At 41.3% G+C, this 26,508-nt stretch overlaps 3 protein-coding genes across 7 annotated transcripts; 1 reads left to right on the top strand and 2 right to left on the bottom strand.

The window, feature by feature from the left end:
• Positions 1-115: 115 nt before the first annotated feature.
• On the bottom strand, positions 116-6,414 carry best1 (bestrophin 1). Its single transcript, XM_031282968.2, has 10 exons — positions 6,253-6,414; positions 5,709-5,995; positions 4,243-4,337; positions 3,905-4,138; positions 2,974-3,128; positions 2,764-2,841; positions 2,258-2,410; positions 2,067-2,147; positions 1,827-1,978; positions 116-1,741 (listed from the first exon to the last, which is right to left on the bottom strand). The coding sequence occupies exons 2-10, from the start codon at positions 5,858-5,860 to the stop codon at positions 664-666; spliced, it is 2,178 nt and encodes a 725-aa protein (XP_031138828.1). The 5' UTR covers positions 5,861-5,995; positions 6,253-6,414; the 3' UTR covers positions 116-663.
• Positions 6,415-6,743: 329 nt separating this feature from the next.
• On the top strand, positions 6,744-18,523 carry rab3il1 (RAB3A interacting protein (rabin3)-like 1). Of its 5 annotated transcripts, none has more exons than XM_036002815.1 (13): positions 6,744-6,906; positions 7,266-7,618; positions 10,860-11,043; positions 11,168-11,263; positions 13,734-13,811; positions 14,054-14,290; positions 14,550-14,585; positions 16,028-16,156; positions 16,259-16,371; positions 16,589-16,612; positions 16,871-16,970; positions 17,059-17,125; positions 17,287-18,523. In XM_036002815.1, the coding sequence occupies exons 2-13, from the start codon at positions 7,395-7,397 to the stop codon at positions 17,370-17,372; spliced, it is 1,374 nt and encodes a 457-aa protein (XP_035858708.1). In that variant the 5' UTR covers positions 6,744-6,906; positions 7,266-7,394; the 3' UTR covers positions 17,373-18,523. The 5 variants fall into 5 exon arrangements, with proteins under 5 accessions (XP_035858708.1, XP_031138852.1, XP_031138853.1 ...); XM_031282992.2 differs by having other exon boundaries at positions 14,466-14,585; XM_031282993.2 differs by lacking the exon at positions 16,589-16,612 and having other exon boundaries at positions 14,466-14,585.
• Positions 18,524-19,178: 655 nt separating this feature from the next.
• Positions 19,179-25,628, bottom strand: epx (eosinophil peroxidase). The gene is made up of 15 exons (XM_031282967.2): positions 25,516-25,628; positions 25,223-25,398; positions 24,808-24,940; positions 24,534-24,663; positions 24,259-24,465; positions 23,495-23,861; positions 23,260-23,420; positions 22,926-23,184; positions 22,656-22,826; positions 21,575-21,812; positions 21,286-21,497; positions 21,038-21,202; positions 20,706-20,789; positions 20,376-20,472; positions 19,179-19,562 (listed from the first exon to the last, which is right to left on the bottom strand). Exons 1-15 carry the CDS (start codon positions 25,611-25,613, stop codon positions 19,505-19,507), a joined length of 2,556 nt encoding a protein of 851 aa, XP_031138827.2. The 5' UTR covers positions 25,614-25,628; the 3' UTR covers positions 19,179-19,504.
• Between the last annotated feature and the right edge of the window lie 880 nt (positions 25,629-26,508).

Here is a 26,508-nt window from a genome sequence, read left to right as displayed (position 1 = left end):
ACTACATACTGTATAGTGACTGTGTAAGCTGAGTGTAGTTGCTTTAAATTAATGTTATCTGAACGCACTGATTTGGACAAGCAGGTGAAATCCATGAAATGTTTCCTCAACTATATTTTGGGTGGGACAGGTCGGTTCTCTCTGCAGTTGCCTTATATAATATGATTTATAATTATTTGTAGTTATGTGTACAGACAGTTTCCTTGTATAATAAAATAAAATAGTAAATAATTTCAAGGTTTTTTTTATTGAAAAACAAAAGAAACAACATATAATTCTTAATATTTATTAGAGTACACTGATGGAGACAATGCTAAGAAGAGTTGAAGAATATACTCATTTTGCCTTCTTGTTGAGGTTCAGAAGTACTAACACTAGTAAGTAGTGTTTTTTTATTTTTCAGATAGTTATTTTCTCAAGGTGTTTTTTGCATTACAAGTAGGTTAATAGGTTCTACAAAAGCTTAACAGAAAGTACAGATTAACTCGGTGTTTGCGACAAATACTTCTCAATTGTGTGTAAGGTACCAGCTGACTGTAAGCACTTGAATTGTGCTATATAAATAAAGTGTATTATAAATGCAATTCAGATGTAACATAGATCAGTGCTTGTATGTGTGAAATATTTTGAATGCCACATGTGATCTTGTCACACCTTCTTTTCTCAGTCCTGCTCCCTCCCTCCTACCGCCTTGTTCACCCCACCGTCTACCAAAACACCTAGCAGGTCCCCTTCAGCCAATGAGATTCCTGAATCATTGGGTGAGTGTTGCTGATTGGTTTCTTGCTGTGATGATGCTGAAGTGGAAACTGTGTTCATGTTGTTGCTCAGCCCGCCGTTGGTGCCCCCGTTGCTTGCCCTCATGTTGGTGCTGAAGTTCCCATGGTTACTAAAATTAGTGTGACTTGTACCGTTGCAGAGACTTCCCATCGTGCCAGCACTGTTGGTGCTTGTTGCATTAATGCTGCCAGAGCTGTTGTTGGGATTACCGGGATTTGCTGACGCTGTGCGAGAGGGAGGAGTAAACGAGAACACCCTTTCTCCTCCGCTTCCTACCACCCTAGCACTTAGGGGTCCGGGCTGGCTGTCAGCTGAGGGGAGGGTGTCCAGATTAAGACGGGGAGGTGGAGGGCGGCGGGACAGCAGGCCATGTCCAGGTCTCAGTTTGGATATTGGGCAGAGTTCAGGTGGTGGGTCAGGGAAGGAAAAGGTAGTGGCACTCGACACCTCGCCATCCGCACTCAGCCAGGGGAAAGCAGAGGACGGCGGTGGGGGGATGTGGTTAGGGGTGTCGGGAGGCAGCAGCTGTGAGCCCACTATTGGGGGAGCGAGGGAGCTGCAGCTGCGGTCCCACTCATTCTGAGTTCGCCGGGCAGGTCGAGGGCGGGGCATCGCAGGGGGCACACAGTGGATGGGTGTTTGTGGACAGCTGTAGAAACCCGGTCTCTCATACAAGGGCATGGTGGAGAAGGCATAGTCTGGATCTCGCTCGTGGTTCAAAGGCTGGCGGCCTTGACTCTGAGTTAATGGCCCTTCTGGGTGCAGGTAAAGAGGGAAGCGGCTTTGTGGAGCTCCAGGGCGGCGGCGCAGCAGAGAGACCCGGGAGGAGCGAGGAAAGTTAGGGGACTGGACACCGAGGAGACGACCCAGCCCTCCGAGCAGCGGGGTGGAGTAGTTGGCTTCCTCATGTTCCTTGATTTGCTCCAGATTGGACTGAAACTCCATCTCATCCTTTGGAACACTAGTTTAGATTAAATGTGTGGTTGGTTAGGGGAGTATTTTTCAGTGTTTGAATTGTCTGTCAGAAAATAAAAACATTACTGAACCTGATATCCAGGGCTGATCCCATGAAGGAGGGTTTGCGGTGTTCAGCACTAGCAGCAGTGTAGGGAGGCTGAGGTTCAGACTCATTCCAGTACATATCCCTCTCAACCAGCGGCAGGCTGTCGTACATCTCATCCACAGACAACAAGGACACCTGGGAAACAATATAAACCACAGCAAGTAGAACAAGACGGCCTCTGTCTGCGGCTGATGAAAAAGTGGCAAATAGTTTGAATCCAAACCTGTAAATTGCGATCAACGAGCCAGTTGGTTTCAAAGTCATCATCATCTTCACCAAAAGGATTAATAAGTTGCTCAGCCACCTGAGACCACAAGCAGAAAAGACCACAATACAGCTCAGTAGGACAAATGAGGAACATTTGCGGTGCAGCATGAGTGTAACTAGATCATAAAATTAATCTGCTGTTTTCACCTTCAGCCAACCAACATAGAAGAAAAACTGCAGCAGGGTGAAAACAGGCAGGTAGAAGTCCAGATCGTGACCAGGGTAACCCTGAGCTGGATCCAAGAACTGACGACCAATCAGACAAGCCAGGAAGAAGCTGTAGACCGCCACTGTTGCCACCTAATTAAATAAATTAGTCAGGTGTGTTTCACAACTAAGTCTGTTGTCAAGCATCGCTTCTTGTTTTTGTTGTTGATTTCATCGTGTATTGCTAGGTCAGAGTGCTAATTTAGATCAAACTAAGGTTAATCATTTTTGGTACATGATTATGATGATTATTGTAATGCACAAAATCACATTCTTGATAGCCCACCAGCAGCTTAATATTAGCTCTGCATCATCGTCATTAGCACTGTTATCACTTTTTTGACACCTAATCATTGCACATTTATCACTAAAGGAAAACTATTAAATCTATTTGTTCGATCATGCATCTACTATATTTTAGTTAAAGCAAAGTATATCAACAAAACCTGAGTATAGACAAGAGGCAGGCTGATCCAGTCGTAACCATACAGCTTCATACACTTTGCCCGTAAACTATTCAACTCCTGAACAGAGAAGTAAAAGCAGGACAGGCAAAAAAAAAAACAATTTTTGAAAATGTTTCAGACTTAAAATTGCCACAACGTAAAGATGTCCAGGCTCTTTTAGCCTGCAGATATATGCACATGAAGACCTACAGTGAGAATGGCTGTGAGTGCCACGTCGTTGTTGATGCGACCCTCAGTCCGAGCCCTCAGAGCCAGGCTGACGAACCACATGCAGGGAACCCAGAACTTGTTATGAGGAGAGCGCAAGTCCTCCAGGTGCCTCAGCTCTTCTGACGTCATCAAACCTGAGAGGCACAAACATGAAAATGAAGAAATGACAGGACAGCTTGAAGACAGGAAAGGGAAGAGAGAGGGGATGACATGCAGCAAAGGGCCATGAGTCGGATTCAAACCCACGGCCGCTGCCAAGGACTCAGCTTACATGGGGCGCACACTCTACTTGGCGAGCTTGAGGTCGCCCCTGTTTCCATGTGTGTAGTTCTCTGGGGCTGGGTATCATTCAAACATTATTGATACCAATATCGTGACTTCAATATTGGTTCCTGTGATGCGCACTGTAGTCAAGCCTCTCAAAATGCAACAACACACACACATGAGCTCCGTCTCTGTGTGTAACAGTGTTTTTAACGTTACACAGCCAATTGCAAGCATTATTAGATCTTGGTACAGGCATGCTGCATGCTTAATGGCTCACAGACACTGATGAGATTTACTCCTTAGGTATTGAAATTTTGTATTGAATGGCGAGGCATTCTTTGATACTTAACAAATACTATGGGGGTAATTCGGCCGTTGCCTAAAAGTATCCAAGTTCGGTACCCAGCCCTAATTCTCAGCTGTAATATCACCAAGTACAGCATGTAACGTGCAAATGGTTCATCCACATCAGATGGAAATAACAGAGTCTAAACCAGTGCCATGCTGGACCTCTTCACACAGTTTCTTCAGGACTTTTAAATAGTGCAAACAGATCCAACAGATTTGGATGAGTTCACTGCATGTGATAAGACTGCTAGGACCAACAACAGGGAGTTTTGGTGTTTTCATCCCAACGTCGTACCTGCATGCACCACATGCTCCATGGTGGGAAACCTCTTGTAGACGGCTGTGCTGACAGAGCGGTATATGAGCACACCAGAGAGGTTGGCGTATCGCATCAGAGTTCGTCGGGTCAGCCTGGAGGCCTCGTCAGCTCCACGAACATGACCACCCACTAATGCTGCCAAGCGGTCCGGCCAGGGGACATTCTCAAACTGGCCCCACCAACGGGACACGACCAAGGTGACATAGAAACCTGACGAAAAATGTGAAGAATTAGTTGCTAACTTCCTGGGATGGTTTCCATGTTTCCATTACCCTTAAAATCTAAAAGTAATAAAACAATCAGCCTCAACTCACCCAGCACAAACGACACGGGGATGAGCTCTGCATAGCGGTCACAGTATATTGACAGCTTCTCAAACAGCCTTTTCTGGTCATCATTTAACACAAACCTGGTGAAGAAAACATATATTGAGTTGATTTAAGGAGCTGATGGGATAACATTCACTGGAATTGTACCTTGTACTATTTCATGTGACAAATTAAATTAATTGAAATGGATTGACAACTATAACACAGGCAGGTGAGCCCTGTGACACGTTCTGGTCTAACATAACTTTTGATAATATGGTAGCATATTGCTTCAACCATGACACAAAAATATTTCTTGTGTCTTGTTATAAAGCTGTTATAAACAAGATATTTTTTATGTTATTGTAACATTTTACATGAAACTTTTCTTGAATAGCAACTCATCTAGTTATATCACAAAAAGTTCCTGTTATCACACTAAATCAACGTGTCTCTAGAACAAGACACATGTATTGCTAACATACCTTGTCTCATTAAAACAAGTATTAAAACATAAGTTGGTATGTTGTAATAACCAGAAAAGCCATAGAGTTAGAACATGAAAAGGATCCACAATTATTAATAATAATAATAATAATAATAATAATAAAATAATTAGATAATTAAAAACTTGTTATGAGAAACTGAGCAAATGTTTGTTTCGTCATGGTGGCAGAAATAAGCTGCTTAAGAATTTTCTTCTTAAACCTAGTGTTTACAAACTTTTTCCTTAAATAAAGTGTGTACTGACCCCCATTAAGAATGTTTGTCCAGTAGGAGTCCACTTTAAGTAAATTTTACCTCATATGTGTAGATAACAGCAATTGGTATATTAAACCTGTACTATAAAGTTATTTTTATATGCTTTATTGTCAAAATTTCTAGTAACAAAAATGAAAATTAATTTTACTGTCCCTAAACTATCGAACCCCTGGAAGCTCCTCAAAGACCTCCAGTGGTTCCCAGAGCCCAGCTGTAAAATGTCCTACGTTTGTTGAGCAAATGAATATTGTTAAATAATGTTTCTACTGGAGCTAATAAATCGGCCCAGGCCTGATAGCAGCCCATATTCATTATTAAAGATATATCGTTATCGGCGTATATGTTGGCTGATAAGTAACACAAAACTGCAATACAGAAATAGCAAAAAAATGTTTGAGATAATTTAGATACAGAGTCTCTGTTAAATAGTTTGTCCACCAGAGAGCACTGACACGTTTCAGCTGGAGAATGTCCTTCTTTGTAGACCTACATATTCTGGGCCCAATTCTTTAATTTACTAAATTTAAATGATTCGTAAAATGAAGAAAAAAATCAGAAGATATAGCGTTATCAGATTATTTTTTTTAACTCAAAATATGTGTATTGGCCTCAAAAGTGCTGTATTTGTCAGGCTATAGAAACACTATCTGCAGAGTGGAGGACATGAAAGATTATTATTGGAGTTCACAGTGTTTTCTCTCAGAGAGTACCTATAAACAATACTGAAGAAGTAGTAGAGAAGAGTGAAGATGATGAGCTCTCTGTAGAGCAGTTTATAGATGCTGCCCTTCCATCGCAGAAGCAGGTGAAAGAAAGTCCCGAGACCTGCATCAGCAACCCTGCGAGAGTACGTTACTGTCATTGCTGCTGCTACTGCTGTTTGCTGGCCAACTTGCTGGCTGATTGTGGCGTGACATGAAGGAAACCAGTGTGGTGTTTCGTCTGAGCTCAACGTCAGCGATCAACCTGGATTCATAAGGCCAATTAGGTCACAGATCTAAAATGATAAAGTAAAACAGCAGTCTATTAGCAGTTATTTCATATATGTTCTCTACTTGCATAAGTTTGGATTTACAAAAGCAACTGAAAGTGTTTTATTTTCATTTTGTAAATGCTTAATCATTCAAAAATAATATTTCCCTCATTTTATAGATCTTAAAAACACTACCACATCTGAAGAGATGTTCACAGGGCTACAACAGGCAAATACAATATGTGATGGTCTCAAACACAAGGCTGTGAAGTTGTTGACACCACACAAATGAAAACGTCTGGCCATCGTACTCACTGTGGCTCGAGATGTGTGGCAGCAGTGTCTCTTGGAATGATGTTGGAGAAAGGGAAGCAGGAAAGTAAAAGAGAGCAAGGGACTCCTACACCTCCGGTCACTTGATGTGTTAATCTGTTTCAGCAACAAAGCTGCATTGTGAGGCCGGGTCCTGTTAATCTGAACAAATCTGAGGACAGCAGAGCACCCACACTGCCACAAATAGGTTGGTTAAAGGCATGAGTGCTGAGTAGCTGTGTTCAGATTTTGGAAATATGAGTTATTCCTCTCCACCTCTTACTGAATCACAAACACGTTATTTTCATTTCATGATTTCATTAAATACCTAGAGGGAACATTGATTGTTTTCTGTTTGAAGCCTCATTCAGTATTTACTCATGGAAAACTCTTGATCAGGTGAGACTGTGTGTTCTCCCCCCTCTGCTGGAAGAAATGTGTACAGCTGGACTTTAACTGGCCAGAAGGTGTTAGTGATTAACCCTTCCTGTCTAACCAGGAGACCAACAGCGAGGTGGAGTGCGGACAGAGTTCAATCTTGAGATTATCAAAGCACAATTTCAGCAGTTTTGACAGATTTCGGGTGCTCTGGCAACAACTGGGGGTAAGCTTTGAACACTTTGGTAAGTGTATTCTGTGTATTCTTTTTACCTTAAATCATCCTGGATTAAGTCTCTTGCACACACCACGTGTGTGATACTTGCATGATACTGTTTCTTAAGTAAGTTGTGTTTACACTAGATAATCACACAAAGAAACAAATTCCTTTAGCATGATAACCTGCAAATAAAAGAGTTTGAGCTCCTCTAGCTCTGCAGTATTCGGAGAGGAAAGAAGCGTGTCAGTTATTCAAACACTGTAGAGGTCATGGCTTGTCCACTTGTTACCGAAAGACTTTGACTGTGAGGTTTGTTTGGTGCAATTTATCTAATTTTCATGTGATCTTAAGTTGCTGTATGTAACTTTGTGTTCTGCATTGTAGGTGCTTGACCCACAGGCATCAGGATCATTACATTTAAATGGCACTAAAAGCATTTAACAAACTGAATGTAACTTCAGTGGAGACATCTAGTAGTTTCTGATGAGTCTCTGCACTTCCTGAAAGAGAGACATGGATGCTTTTGAGGGAATTCACAGCGTCCAGATTTCCTCTTCTCCACCGTCTTCAACAACAGCCAGCCCAGGATATGAAATCCTCAAAGCAGGGAGATCTGGAATAGCAGTATATTCCTCCTCTGTGTTTTTCGGCACACCTGATGTCCTGGGACAGCCAGCCGCCAGACACGTGCACAAGTGCAGCAGGGAAACTGAGGAGGAGGGCTGTGCTGTTGGACGGTGAGTGTCAAAAGGAGATGAGTTTGATCTGTATTGGCTGAACATGACTGGTTTAAAAGGTCATTTTGAAGGTGTTTCCCAAAGTGTAGCCTAACCGTATTCCTAAATGTTACCACATTGGCTGTATATAAAGGATTCAAATGCTTCACTCTCTACCATATTGGTACCACAGTCACCTAAGAGACAGTTATCATCTAATTTTGCACAATTATCCAACAACAAAAATCTTCTCATGTGGTTCGATTAGTCATGATGTAAAGCCAAACTTGTACTCATCATACATATTCATCCCTTTAGGATTCTTTATGCGTGTGACCATCACATTAAGGTGGTCAAGGCAAATGACTACATATGTAAATTAGCAAACAAGTCTATTTTTAGTCACTAGTTTAACTCCAACAATGCATCATGTTATGTAAGGCTTGTTTTGCATGTAAAGTCTTTTTCCGCATTACAGCCATCAGACAAATGTAGTGAAGAGCATCCATGCAGCATTGACCGAGAGACATGTTTTCGGTCTGCGGGCCTACTGCCGGGTCAGATCAGGACATGTTTTGATGTTATTTCTTGCCTTTATTATAGGGTACATTGGGAAGCTGACAGGAAATGAGGGAAGAGAAAGAGATGAACGATATGCAAGAAAAGTCCCTGACCGGAGTCAAAGAACCTTTTACTTATTGGTCAACATAGAGGCTGAAACTGTACATATGATATTGACCGATTTATCAGTCTAGCTCTAGTGTGGTAAGACAACTTATTTTATGGAAAATAGATACATTATGATTTATTTTTGTTAAATTCACTTAACTATAACCAAAGTGCATTATTTAGTTTGGATTATTTTGCATAATTGCACTACAATTTTGTAACTTTGATATGTATTATCATGGAATTAGTTGGGTAAAACAAATGCAAACTATATATTTATTTGATGGCTAATACTCTGCAAGGCTGGACTACCAATCGTTCAAAGCTGGAAACTAAGTTTAGGCTTTAGGCTACGTTATTTGGCTTGTGCTTCAATTGAAACTTTTATCAACTGAAATAATAAGGGCCTGAAGGTTGGTCCTGCTTTATTACTCACTCCCTGTCTTGAAGAGAAACCTTCTGTAAAATGCTGTTTTAAACGGCCTTTCATGTTTTAGCATTGTGCTTAGACTATATTTTGCACACTGCTTAATTCATGTGTTTAATCAAATTATTAATTAAAAATGTGGCTTAAAACTGGATAAAAATCAATTTATGATAGCTTCTGGCAGACAACCACACAGCTGACGCATGTGCAATGGGGATATGATGCCATTGACAGGCGACCAAATGTACGGTAGCCGTTACCTTGAATAAGATTACAGATTTCTCTGGGTTTCAACATTGTTGGAAACATTTGGGATAATATAAGTACACAACTCTACAATATATATATATATATAGGTCTCGTTTTTAATGCGAAAATGTTACGTTACATATTAACTTTATTGGGGTCCAGCACCTCGTTATGACCCTGGGGGCTCCCAGCAGAACAATGAATCAGGCCATGATACTTTGAAATAATTTTAAGTTTACTGAAAAATGTTTGGCCTTGAAACCGCAAGTTGTCGTTGTAGTCCTAACTGTAAGAGCCTCACAAACATGATCCACTTATAGATAAACAACTAACCATATGATGCGTTACTGTACAGATGCTGGATGTTATCTTGAATGTGGGCCTCATTATGTGGCGGTGTGCTGCGGTGCTCTCTGCTGCTCCGGGCCGGTGATTTGTCGCTTGTCTGTGGTCAGGGCGTTGGGGAGTGGAGGCGCTGTCATGTGACCGGTTAGAAACAGTCACAAACGTAGCACAGAGTTGGGACACTCGTTTTTCTTGCATGGAAGTAAGGACACGGGGTTAAGAAAAGAAACATCGAAGAACATGGTTGTAAAAGTGTTAACAAAGTCGGCGTTACACTTTTAAATCGTTTTTGTTGTTTCTATCAGACCGCTGCGGTTGTCGGTTGTCTACGTCAGTGTCCGCATTCCTCCGCTGATTTAAAACGGCTGAGATTAGTTTAACTGAAACCAGCTAACGTTAGCTCTGTCAGTAAAGTATTTATTAATTTAACAACAACAACAACTGAAGGACACTGGAGGGGAGAAGTTGACACCTGGCACTGATACACAGACAGGGTAGGAGGTTTATATCTGCTGTCCTGGACACTGACAGGGTAAGGGCGGATACTGAGGGGAAACCTCTCCGGACTAAAAGTTATAACTGTTAGCTAACAACTTGCTAGCTAAAAGCCTTGTTTATAGTTTATGGGTAGCTATTGCAGCTTTGAGCATGAACATTGTGGGTAAACGACACTGCAGTTAATGTTCATTTTAAATATTGGGATTGCTAATGCAGCAGCAGAGGGTAAAGCTGTGGTCTGGGGTCCCTCAGAGGTATTTAACTCGGTGAGAAAATTAGAGCTATGAAAGAAGATATTTTGATGTTGTCAGACACAATTCTGCGGTCAGATATAAAACTGAACATCTTAATGAACTTTATATTGAAATATAAAGTGTTGTTGTTCGGTATAGCCTGTATTTAACGTATTTGGCATCCTAATCCTTGACATAATAGTAAATAAGATACTCAGTTGCAGTTGTTTAGTAGGTATAGATAACTAAAACTAATGCAGTCTTAACATCCCTGCAATAAACTTCTTTTATGACCAATATATTATCTGGGCTGATGAATTGGCCAATATTGTCTAATTGCAGATATCAGTTTTTTGTTGAAACATTGGCTATAAATGGAGTTGACAAAATATCAGAAACACTTAAAAGTATAACACAAAACTACAGCCTCTAAAAAATGTATTAGTTTTAGCCATGTGTACCTAATAAACAACTGAATGTATATTAGTATTGGATGTTTTATGATGATCATATCTATTTTACCCATATTACCCACTTTTACATGAAAATGATGATTTACTGTAGTGGTTTCATGCTCCTCATTAGGGTCACTTTCTGTTTATTTATTTATTTGTGAATGAAAAAAACATCTGAAGCCCCTTGGTGGCCACAATTAAAACATACACACAATGACATATAACACAAAGCAAACAGGACAGGCAAATTGTGGGGTAATCAGTCATTATAATTACATCAACCCTATATCCTAATCTGTATTTATAGCAACCCAGTTTAAGGAGTGGACATAAAACCTTTATGTTCCCTCACTAACAATACTGATTGTATGTCTGCTTGTGTGAAGGTTAGTAGATCTGGATCCAGAGCCAAAGTCCAGAGTGGAGGGAGGAGGCCAGGCTGGGCCCACCTCAGGCAGGGACCATGGCGACCTCTCTCGGCATCGTAGCTCCTCGCTGGAGATCAAAGAAAAAGAAATCCGAGAAAAGGGTTCGGAGATCCTCAGGGAACAGCTGGACGCTGCAAAGAGGGTGTTGTAACCTACTTTATGCTAACGCGTACAGACACAAAGCATTGTGTAACCTGAAAAAAAAGCTGACAATGCAAATGTCCTTCCTCGTTAAATTTGGTTGTGACCTTTTCTATCTATCTCAGGAACTGAAACTAAAGGACAAGGAGTGTGAGCGCCTGTCGCAGGTCAGGAATCAGCTGGAGCAGGAGCTGGAGGAGCTAACTGCCAGTCTGTTTGAGGTAAGCAGTAATCATTGCTCTCTGCTGACTGCACAGGGAATTTGACACTTAAACCCTGATAATGAGGGAAGGGACATGATGCTGTGATGCCTCATGAGTCTTCATATTCACAATTTGCATTGCAGTGAAAACATTTACTGCAAGTTTAACACTAATATTTCAACTTTTTCACTGTAGGGAAACAACATATTTTGAGATGAGGGTTCACTAGAAAACCCTCAGCTGGAATAGTTTAAATGCACATATTATACATATGTAACATAATATAAATTTTATGATATAGTCAATGGCTCAAATCAGGTCAGATGACTGTGTGTAATGTGAAAGGGATCGCTTGTAGTGGGAAACCCACAGAGAATCATCACCAGACTCGTCAGCTCCCCTCCCCCCCTCTACAGAGAGTTCTAGCCTCTTGTCATTGTTTTGGTTTTCTGGCCCCAGAGCTGCAACCATCATTTTAATTATTAATTAACCTTTGTGTTGTCTTCCCTTCAACCTTGAAAAAACCCTTTTTTTCTGACATTTTTGACGCCTTTTTTTCACAGTTTGTTTTTGCTTTTTTCAACGTTTTAAGTTTTTAAATATTTCTACACATTTTCAGCGCTTATTTCTACATCCCCTATTTTCTGATATAAAACAAAAATTTTAAACGGGTCAATGTGACCCGAGGTCAACACAAGGGTTAATCAGTCTATAAAATATGTTCATCATGACTTTTTTTTTTTTTTTTTTAATTTTAAGATTATTTTTTGGGCTTTTCCGCCATTTTTGACAGGACAGCTAGGTGAGAAAGGGGAGAGAGAGGGGGAAGACATGCAGGAAATCGTCACAGGTTGGTTTCGAACCCTGGACCTCTGCATCGAGGCATAAAACTCTCAGTATATGTGCGCCTGCTCTACCCACTGAACCAACCCGGCCACGTTCATCATGATTTTCCAGGTGTCTAGTTTTGTCTGATTGTCTAAAACCCAGATATACTCAATTTACAATGATATAAAATTGAGAAAAGCACCAAATCCTCACCTGCGAGAAGCTGTAACCACTGAATGTTTGTTTTATTTATTTGGTTTGCACATTACAAAAATACAATTATTATAAAATACAAGATATGTACACAGACATTTACATACAACAAACACACTTTTACCTACATGTACTCAGATGTACATGAATTTAAAGTAAACAAAAGCTTGTACTGTGTCGTTGTTGTTGTGATATTGTTGATGTTGTGTTTTCAGCTTGTTTTGCTGCCCCAAGTGTCCAAAAAACACTTATTACTGCTTTAACTTTCTAACAGATAACCTTTTAAACAGATAACCATTCGCCATTAGTGAATTATCAACCATTATCTTTTGTCTTCTGATCAGAGATTTCAAACTTCCTTTTTTCACAGTATAGTATGTCACAAAAAAGTCACAATATAGTATGTCATGAAAAATGCCATAAAAATGTGATGAAAAAGTCATAGTATAGTACAAGCGTCTGCCAGGTTAGGAATAACAACTTGTAGAAAGCTACTGGTTGCATGGCAACTAGTGGCATCTCGCGAGTATCGCAGTAGTTACGTTCTGTCATTAATGCTAATGTTAGCGATTTCGGTGGACAACTCGGCAGTTTAAAGCAGCCATATTATGCTCATTTTCAGGTTCATATTGTATTTTAAGGTTGTACCAGAATAGGTTTACATGGTTTAATTTTCAAAAAACACCATATTTTTGTTGTACTGCAGTGCTCTCTCTCACTGCTGCAGATCCTCTTTTCAGCTGGTCTCTGTTTTAGCTACAGAGTGAGACCTCTTTTCTTCTTCTTCTGTACTATCTTTGATTGCACTCGCACATGTGCAGTAGCTCAGATGTAGGTCACGTCAGCTAGCTAGCTCCATAGACAGTAAAAGAAAGGCTGTTTCTACAACTTCGGTCAGTTACAAGGCAGGATTAGCTGGGAGACTTCTAAATGAGGGCGCACATGGAAGTAGTTCTTTTGTAGATTATGGTGAACTTGTGTGTGTTGTAGCAGTGCTTTGCTATTGAGAACGAGGTAGCATGCTAGCGTTAGCATGCTAGCGTTAGCATTAGCGTTAGCATTAGCGTTAGCATGCTAACGCTACGAGCTAATGGTTGCGGTTAGCCTGCTCGTTTCGGCTTGTGATGTCACAAGCCGTGCCGATTTTGAACAGCTCACCCAGAGACTGAAGGCAGGACACATTCAGAAACTGTATCTCACTCTAAACAGCATGGATGGATTTTTTTCAAAGTTTGTATGTGTGTGGAAGCACCAGAGACACAAAAGAACACCCCAAATCCCAGAAAAAGTGATTTTTTCATAATATGGGCACTTTAATGTGGAACTGAAATGGAAAGGACATTTTGTTTTATGTGTGCACTTTTCTTGCTGGCTCCCTAAATTAGAGAACCCCTGGTATAGATGGACAACAGACCTTGTGTTAATGTTTCAATCTTCATCACAACAGGAAGCTCACAAGATGGTGCATGAAGCTAACGTCAAACAAGCAGCCGCGGAGAAACAACTGAAGGAGGCCCAGGGAAAGGTGTGTGATATTGATTCTCTGTTTCTGTACTGCAGTTCATCAACTTAAGATGATGATTTATGAGCTGAGTGATTTTCATGAGCCCTTGTCCCATTAATTCCTTCAAAGCAGCTGAACTATTATTGAATTGAACTGATTTGTCTTAAAACTTGGCTGTTGCTATTATTATTGATTTTCCTCCCATCATCCGACTTTCGTCACTATATTTTTCTTCTTCTGTATTTTTTCTGTCTGGCTCATAGATTGATGTTCTGCAAGCAGAGGTGACGGCGCTCAAGACTCTGGTGTTGACATCAACACCATCTTCACCAAACCGCCAGCTGCATCCACAGCTGCAGCCGTCAGGAACCAGGGGAGCGTACAAACACGTTGGCGGTCATGTCCGCAACAAGAGCGCAAGTGGTGGCTTTCCACCCTCGCCTGGAAAACCAGAACCCTCTTCAGTTTCCATTCAGCCTGCGGCCAAAGAGGACCGAGAGGTAACCTGAATGAAGTTTGTACATTTGCCTCTCTGCTCCTCTATGCATTCCTCTGTTTCTACCCCTCATTCCTGCTTCCAGTCACTTGTAGTTCTCTGCTTTTTCTTTTCTCTCAGTACTAACCTTTCCCTGACTCGTTCTTCCTCTCTGTCTCTGGTGTTTCTTCCTCTCTCAGCCTGCTGTTCCTGCTCTCCTCTCTCTGATACTCTGCCTGGTTCCCGGCCAGTCTGTCAGTGTGACCTTTGACCGTTGCTGGCAGGAGCAGGGGGAGGAGCTGGGCACTGACAGCAGACAGGTAACTGCATTTAGTTGCTGGCGGACTGTTTTCGGCAACTGTTTTTATGCGTTTATGGGAAAATGAGCATGTTATTCCTTCCTCCTCAGTACAAAGTGACAATGATACACTGTATCTCTTGAAAAAGTATTATTAGTCTGAGAGCATTAGTCTCTAGTTGTCCAGAGCGACATAAACTAAATGTGTTGCTTCAGTTTTCAAAGTGGCTGTGAGACAGACATGGACCTGATAGTTTATAGCATTTAAAAAAAAAAGCACAGCTCTCTAGTTAAGACTGGATGTTAATGCTTGAACTTTTTAGTGAAACCCATCTATGGTTGACACAACAATGTGAAACTCAACAATGTTTATGGCTTCTCACTGGTTTGGAAAGAGTTGGTACTCCACAACTGTGAAAATATGCTGGTTGTGCAGCTGAAAGTTTGCAGCAGGGACAGAAGCTTCACTTAGAAGATTCAGGGAGGTGTAGGGGTGTACCGATCCAATATTAAGATCGGATATCGGTCCCGATATTGACAAAATAGCTGGATTGGGGATCAGAAAAATTAACAGATCCACGGGCCGATCCAGTTTTGTTAGTTTTTTTTCCCTCTGTCGCACGTGTGTCGCATGCTGGAAGAGTTGAGTGTACAAAAAAATAAGAATTCAATACATTACATCTATGTTATTTTGTCTTAGTTAGGAAAGTAATGTTTAGTTAGGAAAGTCTGGTGCCTTTAGTCTCTTCCACATGGTGGAAGGAAGGTATAAGGTGGAAGGTATACAGTGTATTATTAATTCAACAACGGTATCGGATCGGTATCGGGTATCGACAGATACACAAAGCCCTGGCGTTGGTATCGGGACTGAAAAAGTCGGATCGGTGCATCCCTTGAAAAGTGAATGCATAGCCTCCTTACTTACTTTCTCTCTGTACAGCCTCACAGAGCTGATAGCATGTCTTTAGACTCTTGTTCTTGCACTTATGTCTTTTAAAGTCGTGTTCTCTGTCTTTCCTAAATTGTGTTGTTTTTGTTTTAATGTATGCGTTGGGTGGTGAAGCCAGATACATTTTGGACAATAAAGTTTCTAAATAACTAACATTTTGTCAGCTAATGTTTATAGGTGTATTGATCAATACCAATGTTTTAATTTGTTAAAGTTGCTGGGAGGTCTTGCTCTCTTGTTACAAAACTTTTCAGCTGTTAAAGGTAGTAAAAATCCATCGTTCTTAAGCTGAAAAGCAAAGCACATCTTTACCTTTAGAGTATCTTTAAAGTATTTTGCACTATTGGATAAGTTAGCCAGTTTGCCTGTCTCTATTTTGAAAATGTGATTTTATCTCGTCGGTTGCAAGCATCTGTAATTTAACCGGGTTATGTAGGGTGGGGGGTAGGGACTGTTAGTCGACTCATCAGACAGGCAGTTTAATAAGTGAGTGATGAATTGTTTTCTTTTTGCAGATGGACTCCGTTCTGTATGCAGAGTTTTTGATGTGGAAGGAGAATCCAAGTGTCGAGCACTCCTCTGCCTTCTTGAGTCGCATCTACAGAGAAGACATCGGACCCTGCCTCTCCTTCACAAGATCTGAGGTCAGAATCTCACTGTTTCTTCACATAAACACAACACCACTGCATTTGTTGTATTACAGTGGTTAAGGTTATGTTAACATAATTGATGACTGTTCTTCACAGCTGTCGCAGCTGGTGCAGAGTGCAGTGGAAAACAATTCTTTGACTATCGAGCCTGTTGCCATGTCAGCGTTACCGATGGTTAAAGCCTCAGCTATTGAGTGTGGCGGCCCAAAGTGAGTTATCACGTCTACATATCATCTATCATCCTGTCCTCTCTTTCACCATTCACTGCTAAACAATGGCTAAGCCAACACTGAAAATCCACTCTTTGGTTTTGTATTCTCCCCTGATAGTAGTCATAGTACGTATCTGAGAGGGGTTTAATCAACGGGCACATTTCTAATCTCTGTCTGATTTAAAAAAATAAAAAATAAAAATCTTTTTTTCCAGTGGCTTTAGGGCAGCAATAGAGACGTAAGTCCTCTCAGGAACAATCACTTCTTCAGCTTTTCACTAACACAAAGTACTGTAGCGTGAAATGAAGTGACTAACTTTCTTTGATTGTGCACTACTATTTGTTGTTGTTGCTGTTTCTCTACTAAAATGTATGATTTCACTTATTTAGTCTTAATTCAAAGTTACCCAAGTTTCTTTGTTAATAATACCTGATGGAATGTAACTCATGTGTATCGTCTTGTAGCTGTAATTGTCTGACAGCTGATCTGTTTGTAGAAAATGTGCATTAAGCGGCATTTCGCGCCTCTGCCAGCATCGCATTAAACTTGGCGACAAGGGGAGCTACTATTACATCTCTCCTTCCAGCCGAACACGGGTAACTATCACTTAATCTCTTTGACCTTCATTAGACACACTGCCGTTAAGTTGCTTCATGTGACCTCGTCCTTATTTCACCTTTCTAGATCACGGCAGTTTGCAATTTTTTTACTTATATCCGCTACATCCAGCAGGGCCTGGTGAGACACGATGGTAAGTTAACACTAACATGTATTTAACATATTATATAGTTTTCTTAGTATAAGTCGTTTTCCACTTTTGCTTCTTGCTTTCCCTACAAGGGTTTTATTCAGACAGCTGACATGTATCTTTTGTGTGTGTGTGTGTGTGTGTGTGTGTGTGTGTGTGTCCAGCGGAGCAGATGTTCTGGGAGGTGATGCGTCTCCGCAGAGAGATGACTGTGGCCAAGTTAGGTTTCTACCTCACTGACCAGGGCTAGAAGACCTGACAGTCCACTGCAACACCCAACAGGACGGCATGATGTAGATTATTCAAGGTCAGGGTTAAACTGTGGTAACAAACAGGTTTTGGATCAGTTTTTGTAGCAGGGGTTGTACAGCATTAGCGCTGCAGCAGAGGTCGATCGACAAGGGAAGCAGAAAATGTTTGTGTGTCACTTTTATGCAATAAGTCAGAGTTGAACCAGCACAGCTAGAAAGAAGTGAAAATAACATGATTTTAAAGATATTGTTATTCCCAGATATGTTAAATATATTTTCTGTTTTACTGCAGGCCTCCAGTTATTCTCTCCCAGGTGAGGAGAATTGTTTGTGTTCTGAACCTCCCCGGTGGAGTACACACAACTTCTCATGTTAATACAAATAGACTATGTATTTTGTTCAAGGTGATAGTCTGTTGAAAAGATGAGCACAACGCATAAAAGTAGTGTAGAGAGTTTAGTTGGTCTCTTACCTCAAGTATTACATTCTTATTTAACTATGTAATGTAATAGTTCTGTGAGATTGACAGTATCCATGTGGTTACCACAGAACAATTATTCGGGTTGTTTTATTTGTTCTTACATAAATATAATGCTCACTAGCATCTCTTAGTTACTCTGTTATCGGCTCAAACACCACAGACTTTTGTCTCAGCATGGCCTTAATTTTGTTGATGCACTACCTAGATGCCTTGTATAAACACACACGAAACAGCTTCATGTCAGCCTGACCTGTACTTTGTAATCAGAAATATTGTTATGACACCTCCAAGCTCAAAATAGTGACAGTTTTACAATATAGTCAGAAAATGAACAAGCTTTAATACAAGTGATTGCAATATGCACTGTAACTATAGTTTCGCACGTCTGCAATGAAGAGTGTGCACATACAGTAAAAGCCATAAATGACTTTCCATGAATGCAGTATAGCCATATTATACAATGTATATTGGTTGTACTTCGGAGTATTGATTTATTATATAGCCACGTTTTACAGAAAACTGTCTGTTGAAGGCAAAAATTAAGAATATTGTCTGAAAGTGCAATAACTGCTTCTTATCCTTCTTTAGGGCTTTGAGGTTACCTAACCTCAGTGTACTGATCATTAAAACACTCCATTAAAGACGAGGCATTGTAGCCTCACTACATCACCTTTGTACTGTGTTTAATTTATAGGTCGTTTGAACAAAATCTGATAGCAGATAAATGAATCAGCTGGTTTGACTTAGATGTTGGCTCTTTGAAGTTTGAGATTGGGAACGATGACTCATCACTGTAATTAATTATAACACAGTCCAACCAGATGACACAGAGACCTATTTCTCTTAGGGCACAACACTGATTTCATTTGGCTTTAGATTAAGGTCGTGGCCAGGATCGGTCACTCCGATACAAAACGCTATGAAACACGCAGTTACCTAACAGGTTTGTAAGCAGGAATCGGGCACACGGATACTGAGACTATATCCAGCTCAGAGGGGCTTTATGGTATGAAAATATGTTTTTATATCTATATATTAGATTTAGTTTCCGGATTGAAAGGACTTTTGTAAGCTTGTTATTCTGTTTTCATGGTCTCATCATACAGATCACAACCTTAATCAGTAGTTTTATTATTATTATTTTTTTTGGGCATTTTAGGCCTTTATTTCCACAGGACAGATGAAGACATGAAAGGGGAGAGAGAGGGGGAATGACATGCAGCAAAGAGCCGCAGGCCGGAGTCGAACCCGCGGCTGCTGCGTCGAGGAGTAAACCTCTATATATGTGCGCCTGCTCTACCAACTGAGCTAACCCGGCCACACCTTAATCAATAGTTTGAGTTGTAGGTATTGAATGAGCACCGTCGGACTGGTCAGTCACATAATGTGTAGTCAGAGGAAAAACGTGATCATGTGAGCAGGTCATGTCATGTTTAATGGTCAACAACAGGGATACTTATTAATGTAAAACGTTTGTCCAGCTTTTGTGCTATATGGCTATTATTAATTAACAAGACAAAATATTCTACTACTATAGACAGAAAGTCCACACATCAATATATTTGCAACTTAAAATAATTAAGACCGTTAGATATTTTTCATTTAACATTCTGTAGAGGAACATTAGAACAAAATTTGACCAAATTCTTTTTAACTTTTCCCCTGGCAACATCCAGCGTTGACTAACTCTTCTTTCTTGGGAAAATATCTGCAAAAGAGACATTTAGTTATTTATATTTCACTTTAAAACTACTGTTATGTTTAATTATGAATTAAAATAACATTTATTTCACTTGTATATGTATGGATTTAGCAGTGGTAGAATGTTGACTAAGTACATTTAGTCTTAGTAAGTACTGTACTTAAGAAATTCAAAGTACTTGTACTTTAGTTGAGTATGTCCATTTTATGCAACTTTAAACTTGTACTCCACTACATCTCAGAGGCAAGTATTGTGCTTTTTACTCCACTACATCTGTCTTTCAATTTGTGTTACTTGTTTCTTTTCAGATTACCATTTTTATATACCCTTCCTGTCCACTGAAAACCATGTATCTCCAAGTTTGGTGATTTTGAATTTGAAAAGATTATCCTATTTCTTTTAAATAGAACTAATTAAAAACCCTCATGGATCAATTTTTGGAGATGCGGGGTTCTCACAGGACAGCGAAACTACAAACATGATAATCCTATAGAATATGATGCATTGCCGTAGATTAAACTACCCAACATAATATAAAGTAGTTAAAATTAGCGCAACCATAAACATCTACCATAGTAAAATACAACATACACCTTAATGCAGCAGTAATATTGATCCAGAAACATCAGATATACCGGTAATAGTAAAAGTGTGGTATTAGTACTTTTACTTAAGGATCTGAATACTTGTTTCGCACAGGGATTTAGTAATTGTTGAGTGTTTTTAATATTACTACAGAATTTGGAGGCAGTTCTGTAGTATTTGTATAAAATAGCTAAACCTGGACCATAAAACCGATTTGTATCGTCAGTGACTTACCTTCGATAACAGAACATGATCATCAGCAGCGCGGCCACACCACCGATCACTACCATCACTGCAGTGACGACAGACACCACAGACAGCGAGGAGGTTTCTGGATTAGTGCACACAAACGTGAAGAAACATTTAGGATGGGAAATAGAAGATGCTTTTATCTTGTGCATGTTTAAATGTCTCAGCAATGTAAGGAATGAAAGATTCATCTACTTTTCAAAAGAAAAGTTACAAAGTGCTTCACAATAAAAGCATTTGGCACCAAATTTCAAATAGGCAGAAAATGTGCTTGAAATAAGTGGCAGCATGCATTATAAAATGATCTGAACCAACCTGAGCAAGTAAATGAACCTAGTATGTTGAGACACTCCAGGTTTTGTGGGCAGAGAGAAGTTTGTTCTTCACATTCATTAATATCTGCAACAGTCAATAACACTGATATCATCGCTCCAGAACAGCTAATAAACGGACTTGTTAGGAGGTTGTTTTGCTGATTACGGTTTACAAGATCTAGAATTAACTAAAGAGTTATGATTCACATCTGAATCTGAGATTTTGTTAAATGTGACTTTGACCACATAAGCCACATTGTGATGCACTGGTCTTTAGAAATATATTGATATCTGTTCCAGCCATGTCACCAGGCCCTAGTTTAGGCTTCATACCTTGACATGTTGGAGGTGTGGGGCTCCACTGCTGGCTGTTTGGATCACAGCTGACAGATAAAGATCCCAGCAGCTTGAAGCCTGAGTGACACTGGTACAGAATCACAGAGTCACAGAGAAGGGAGTAACCGTATTGAATCCTTGGTATTGGACCACAGCTGGGATCTGGATGAGAGGGTAGGCAGGTCCATGTGAAAACACAACAAGACAAATCTGATATCACTCTGTTTTCTTTTCCACTTCTTCACCTGTGTCTGGTTCTTTCCATGGGCTGAGGTCGAGGTGGGAGATGAGCGGGTGTGAACAGGCCAGCATGTCCTCTGGCCTCTCGGTGCGTGAGAACGGGTCAGCAGGGACGCGAGTGATGCGGCTGTTGTCACAAATGATGCGGGAGAGCGAGACTCTGTGGAGGTGTCTCCTCTGGGTGCTGGTGAACACTCCTTCCCGCTCCCACCAGAACCTCGGGAGACAAAAGATTTAGATTCCTCTTCTTGCATTGTAATGGTGATAATGTTACACCAGAGGATTTAGTTTCACCTGTCCCCGTCTCTCAGCGCTCTGAACTGTTTTGCCAGCAGGCAGGACAGCAGTGGTCCGACTCGACCTCCGGGCAGAGCGGGCTCAGAGATGGCCCCCACCCACACGTCGATGTTGTGTGGCGTCCCATACAGGAGCTGGAATTTGTGAGCCAAAGTGAAGTTACTCAGAATTTCGGCCAGTTCTGAGGTAGTGTTGGGAACAGAGAGGCTGCAGGACTTCCTCCATGAGCCGTATCCTGAAGGAGGGAGATGGGACAGGAAGTGAGGGGAGAGCATTTAATACAGGGTTTCAATTACCTGAAACAAAGACCACCTCTACTAAACACCAGAATAAATTAATACACTTCAGTGATTAAAAGATGAGAAATTCTACTTCAGCAAATACCATATATTCAAAGAATGTTCTCGTTTACTGTTGACTCCACTGCCAACAGTTTATTCAAACACCTACAACACATTCCTACATCTGGAACTGGTTCATTAATCAACACACTTTTTTCACAGCAGACATTCAAAACCACAGATGTAACTAACACCAGGAACGACAGCTGCATTTGTGTGGTGTCAAAGTGTACTGTTTTGGATTTTGATTGGTTAGGACACACACACACACACACACAAAAAAAAAATCATCTTTCTGTACTGTTTAGTACAAACAGAAAATGTAAAAACTTTCCAAGAGGAAGTAAAAAAATTTTTTTCAAGATTAAAGGCGTTCTTTTTGTTTTCCTACATTTTTCTGTTGCTCTCGCACCTTCCCCACCTTATTTTAAATGTTTTGCAGCTGTGAGAAACTCCTCCATTTCCTGTGTGCATTGCATGGTGGGACATTGCATCAAAAGCACACTCTGAAATCAAGCATTATTTAGTATGCATACTGACATTTTGAGTGTACTTAACTCTTTTCTCTCACTTTTCAAGTTTAAACAGACGGTAACAACAACAGTACTTTAAAGTAAACACACAGGTAGATGATACATTGGTCTGTTAAAACAAATCTTGTTTACAGTCAGCGGGAGAATTTCAGTATAAAGTAATACATTAACACTGTACTGCGCCAGAAGTAAGATAGCTGGTACCAGGCAGGCCATGATCCCGGCCCCTCTGGAGGTTAAGGGCCCCGAGGTCCAGAGGCATCCCTCCTTGTGCCTGAAACAGCCTCTCTGTCAGCTCCTCCACCATCATCTGACCTGGAGTCTGCAGCTTGGCCGGAGACAGCAACAGACCGCGCAGCACAGGGTCTATACCACCTGGCACACCAGGAGAAAAAAGACAGATAGATAGAAACCGATAAGGTTAGTAAACGGCATGTAATTTGAGTTGAACTTATGACAGCATCAAAGTTTTACCTTCCTGCACGACCCTCCAAGAAGCAAACAGTGAATGATGCAGAGGCAGCGGAGGATGCTGGGAGTTGGTGGTGTATCCTGGCCCTAGCCTGGTCACCACTGGCCGCACGGTGACGTGGGCAAATCGAAATGCGGCAGCTGCAAAGACGTTCGCGATGCTGGGATCCACCTCGGGATCATAACCCTCGTAGGGAGGCATCAGACGAGACATGGCACTCTCACCAAGGACCCGCGGCAGGTAGTGCTCCCATGTTAGGATCTGGAAAGATAAAGGAAGCAGGTCAGAGTGCTTGGAATGCTCAGGAGGTGAATGGCTGGAAGCAACTAGAGATACCTGATGAATGGCTCCCATGATCTTGCGTGCCTCCTGATAAAGTGTGTCAGGACTCCAGTGAGGGTTGAGCAGGTGCAGCTCTTTGACCAGCCGGTTATGCTCTCTCAGAAAGAGCGTGTGCAGCGCGATCATTCCCAGATGCTCATTAGCTCTTGAATCACCTGTGAAACATAAATCATAAACAACAGCTCCAAGCCTACAGAGAGCAGAAAACTCATTAGATTTACTCACTCACCAGCTTGAAAGCAGGATGTGGTGTTCTCCTGGCGCCTGGATCTTTTTAATGCCCCTAGGGTGGTGGCGTTTCGGGGGCCACAGGGGTCCAGGTGAGCCTGCAGGCGTGGCAGGAATGGCATGTAGGCCAGCTGCTGGTCTGAGTGCTGGGAGTTCAGGGCCATTGAGCCCAGGGGAGAGGAGCGGTTTCTCAGATCCGAGGCCAGACTGGTGGAGCTGCCGTAAACCATACTGGCATCTACAAAGGAGGTGATGGCGTTGAGCTGCTCTCGCTGGCGATGAGACCGGACTCCAGTAACACAGCTGGGAGCAGAGCGGAAGAAAGGCATACAACTCTGGAAGCCATTGCGAGGATCTGACAGAGGAATCTGGGGAGAGAGGTTTTATTTATATTTATAGTCAACGATGAGGGGAAAACAAACTTGTTTCAACCAGAAAAATATATTTTTTTCATAGTAATATTGTAACATAGATACCTTGTTGTATACATTATTCATTGCTTGTAATTAAATTAAATTAAATTAATTAATAATATATTTTCATTTCTTTTAGTGTATGTACCTTGTATTTATACTATGTACTGTATGCATATATAGAATATTCAAACAATTAAAATATTTATTTTAGTATGTATATCGAGCATCTTAGGCACAAACATTTATCTGAAGATGAATAAAAGTTATATCTTATCTTACAAAATGAAACATGCGTGATCATCAAGCCAAAAAACAGGTACACTGAGAAGCAGCTGATAGTAAAGTGCACCTGTATGGGGAAGCAGGGCGTGTCCCGGCTGCAGGTGCGTGTGCAGTCAGCTCCTGTCTTGAAGGCGGCTGTACTGGGGCTCTGAGGCGTCAGTACCACGTCGTGGTCTATCCACTGACCCCACTCCACTAGCAGGTGGGACAGAGTGGAGTCCAGAGAGATGTTGTCATTGTGAGTGAACAGCACTTCCTGGGACACCAGCCGCACCTGGACAACACACAAAGTCAGCAGCTGACAGGACAGAGGATGACTGAGTGCTGCTGCAAAACTCTTACTGGAGGCAGAGTGGCGTTATGGTAGGTGTGCTCTGGGTCCCAGCCTCTGGGCATCCCCCACACATCCTCGTACTCTGCAGGCAGCCAGCGGGAATATGGGATGTTTGCAGCCCCCCATCTGGGATTCTGTCTAAACAGGACAAGAACACACGACACAGTTATAAAAAACAAAAACAAAACACAAAATCCATTCTAAATTGCATGTAATTTGAGTTTTACCTTCCTGGACGACCCTCCAAGAGGCGTGCTTTAGTGCTTTTGTGTAAGCACTAACCTGTTGTTGCACTCTCCTGTGATGGATCTGTAGCGCTCAGACAGACAGTCAGTGTCACAGCTGGGTCTCTGCAGCTCAGCGGAGCAGCCAGTAACCTGCAGCAGATTCTTCATGTCTCCTTCATTCAGCAGCTCTTTGGGAACATACAGTAAACACAATACACTGTTAAACATAGGATCCGTCTTTGTCTTGAGGTTAGACCAGCAAAAACGTTAACAGCTTTTTGTCATATGATGTATATGAGGATACATTAGGGGACAGTTAAAAAAACAACAGTGTTCAACTGTAGCCTGGAACCTACTAAAAGCCCATGTAAGGAGAGCCTGGCATGTTAGACAAGTACAAGATGTAGTACTCGTAGACATACAGGTGCAGACACATCTGTGTTGTGTTGTGTTATGTTGCTGTTTGATACCCTGAGGGTCAGGCTGAACCATAGTATTAGTGTAGACCATCTCTCTGATCAGCTCCACTGTGTTGTCCAACAGTTCGGCAGCCTGGATCTGAGTCCTGGTTCTGGCTTCAGTCTGTTTAAACTGAGCCAGGAGGTCACTGGGTCTCAGAGCGCCTTCAGACTGAGACTTCTTAACCCTGGAAACATCAATAGCTTTGTTTTTAGTGCCAACACAATGCCTAATAGATGTAAAATTATGGTTTATGCTTTGCAGTGGGTCTAAAATATTTCCACAGTGACCCAGTCAATTTTACCTTTCACTTGTGCGGGCGTAAGCAGCATCAGTTAGCTCAATCGCCCTCTGAAGAGCCTCCTTCACAAATACAGATCCTGGATAAACAGTTCCTGACATTACCGCACAGGAAAAACACAGACACAGTTAGAAAAGCTCCCAGGTATCTGGTCTTATCCGTAAAAATGGACCAGAAATCCTACCTGAGGTGTTGTCAAATACTTTGTTCAGTGAAGCATGCTCAGGGAAGGAGAGCAGGACAAGAGCCAGTCCAAGCAGAGAGACGGACACCTGAAACCAGAACACATCTCACTAAATATCTCAAGAAATGTACTACTTTATTCTGTTAAATTAAGAAGGGGAAAAACAGGAACTCACCATGAGTGCTGCATCCATCGAGAATGTTAAAACTATTCAATCTGTGCAAAAAGGATTCACTTCAGGTTTAGAAAACTAATCACGCTCATAGTATCTCACCACTATGCTGACTGTGACTCATCTTGAGAGCCAACGTGTGTGTGTGTGTGTGTGTGTGTGTGTGTGTGTGTGTGTGTGTTTGGCTACAAGGGTCGAGGTTGCCATTTATACACTTGCAGCAGGGCCAACAGGTATGTGCAGAATCCCCTTATCTGTCCTCCTGGTGACAGGAACCCAACATCAAACACTGGACTCACTGCCTCAACCTAATAAAATGTCAAATCAAATTTTCTTCTGTCCTCATGATGAAAACCTTCTGTCATATTTGGATCATTTCAATTAAATTAAACAATTCTACCCATCCCTCGAGAGAATATATCTTTGTAAAAGTGAACACAGTCAACCACACAAATACAGGCAGACCGGAATATTGAATGTGCAAGTATAACTTTGAAAGCAAATGAAAAGACAAGCTGATTTAATAATATTATTATTAGGCAGCCAAATGGAATTTCAAGGAGATGCAAAGTACATTTTATGTGGATCATTTTCATTACAAGTGTGTCTGCGTCTTTGCCACATGCCAAAACCTTTAATC

This window comes from Sander lucioperca, chromosome 7, assembly GCF_008315115.2.
Source record: "Sander lucioperca isolate FBNREF2018 chromosome 7, SLUC_FBN_1.2, whole genome shotgun sequence".
Taxonomy (NCBI): Eukaryota; Metazoa; Chordata; class Actinopteri; order Perciformes; family Percidae; genus Sander; species Sander lucioperca.
This window is presented reverse-complemented; position numbering and strand designations above follow the sequence as displayed.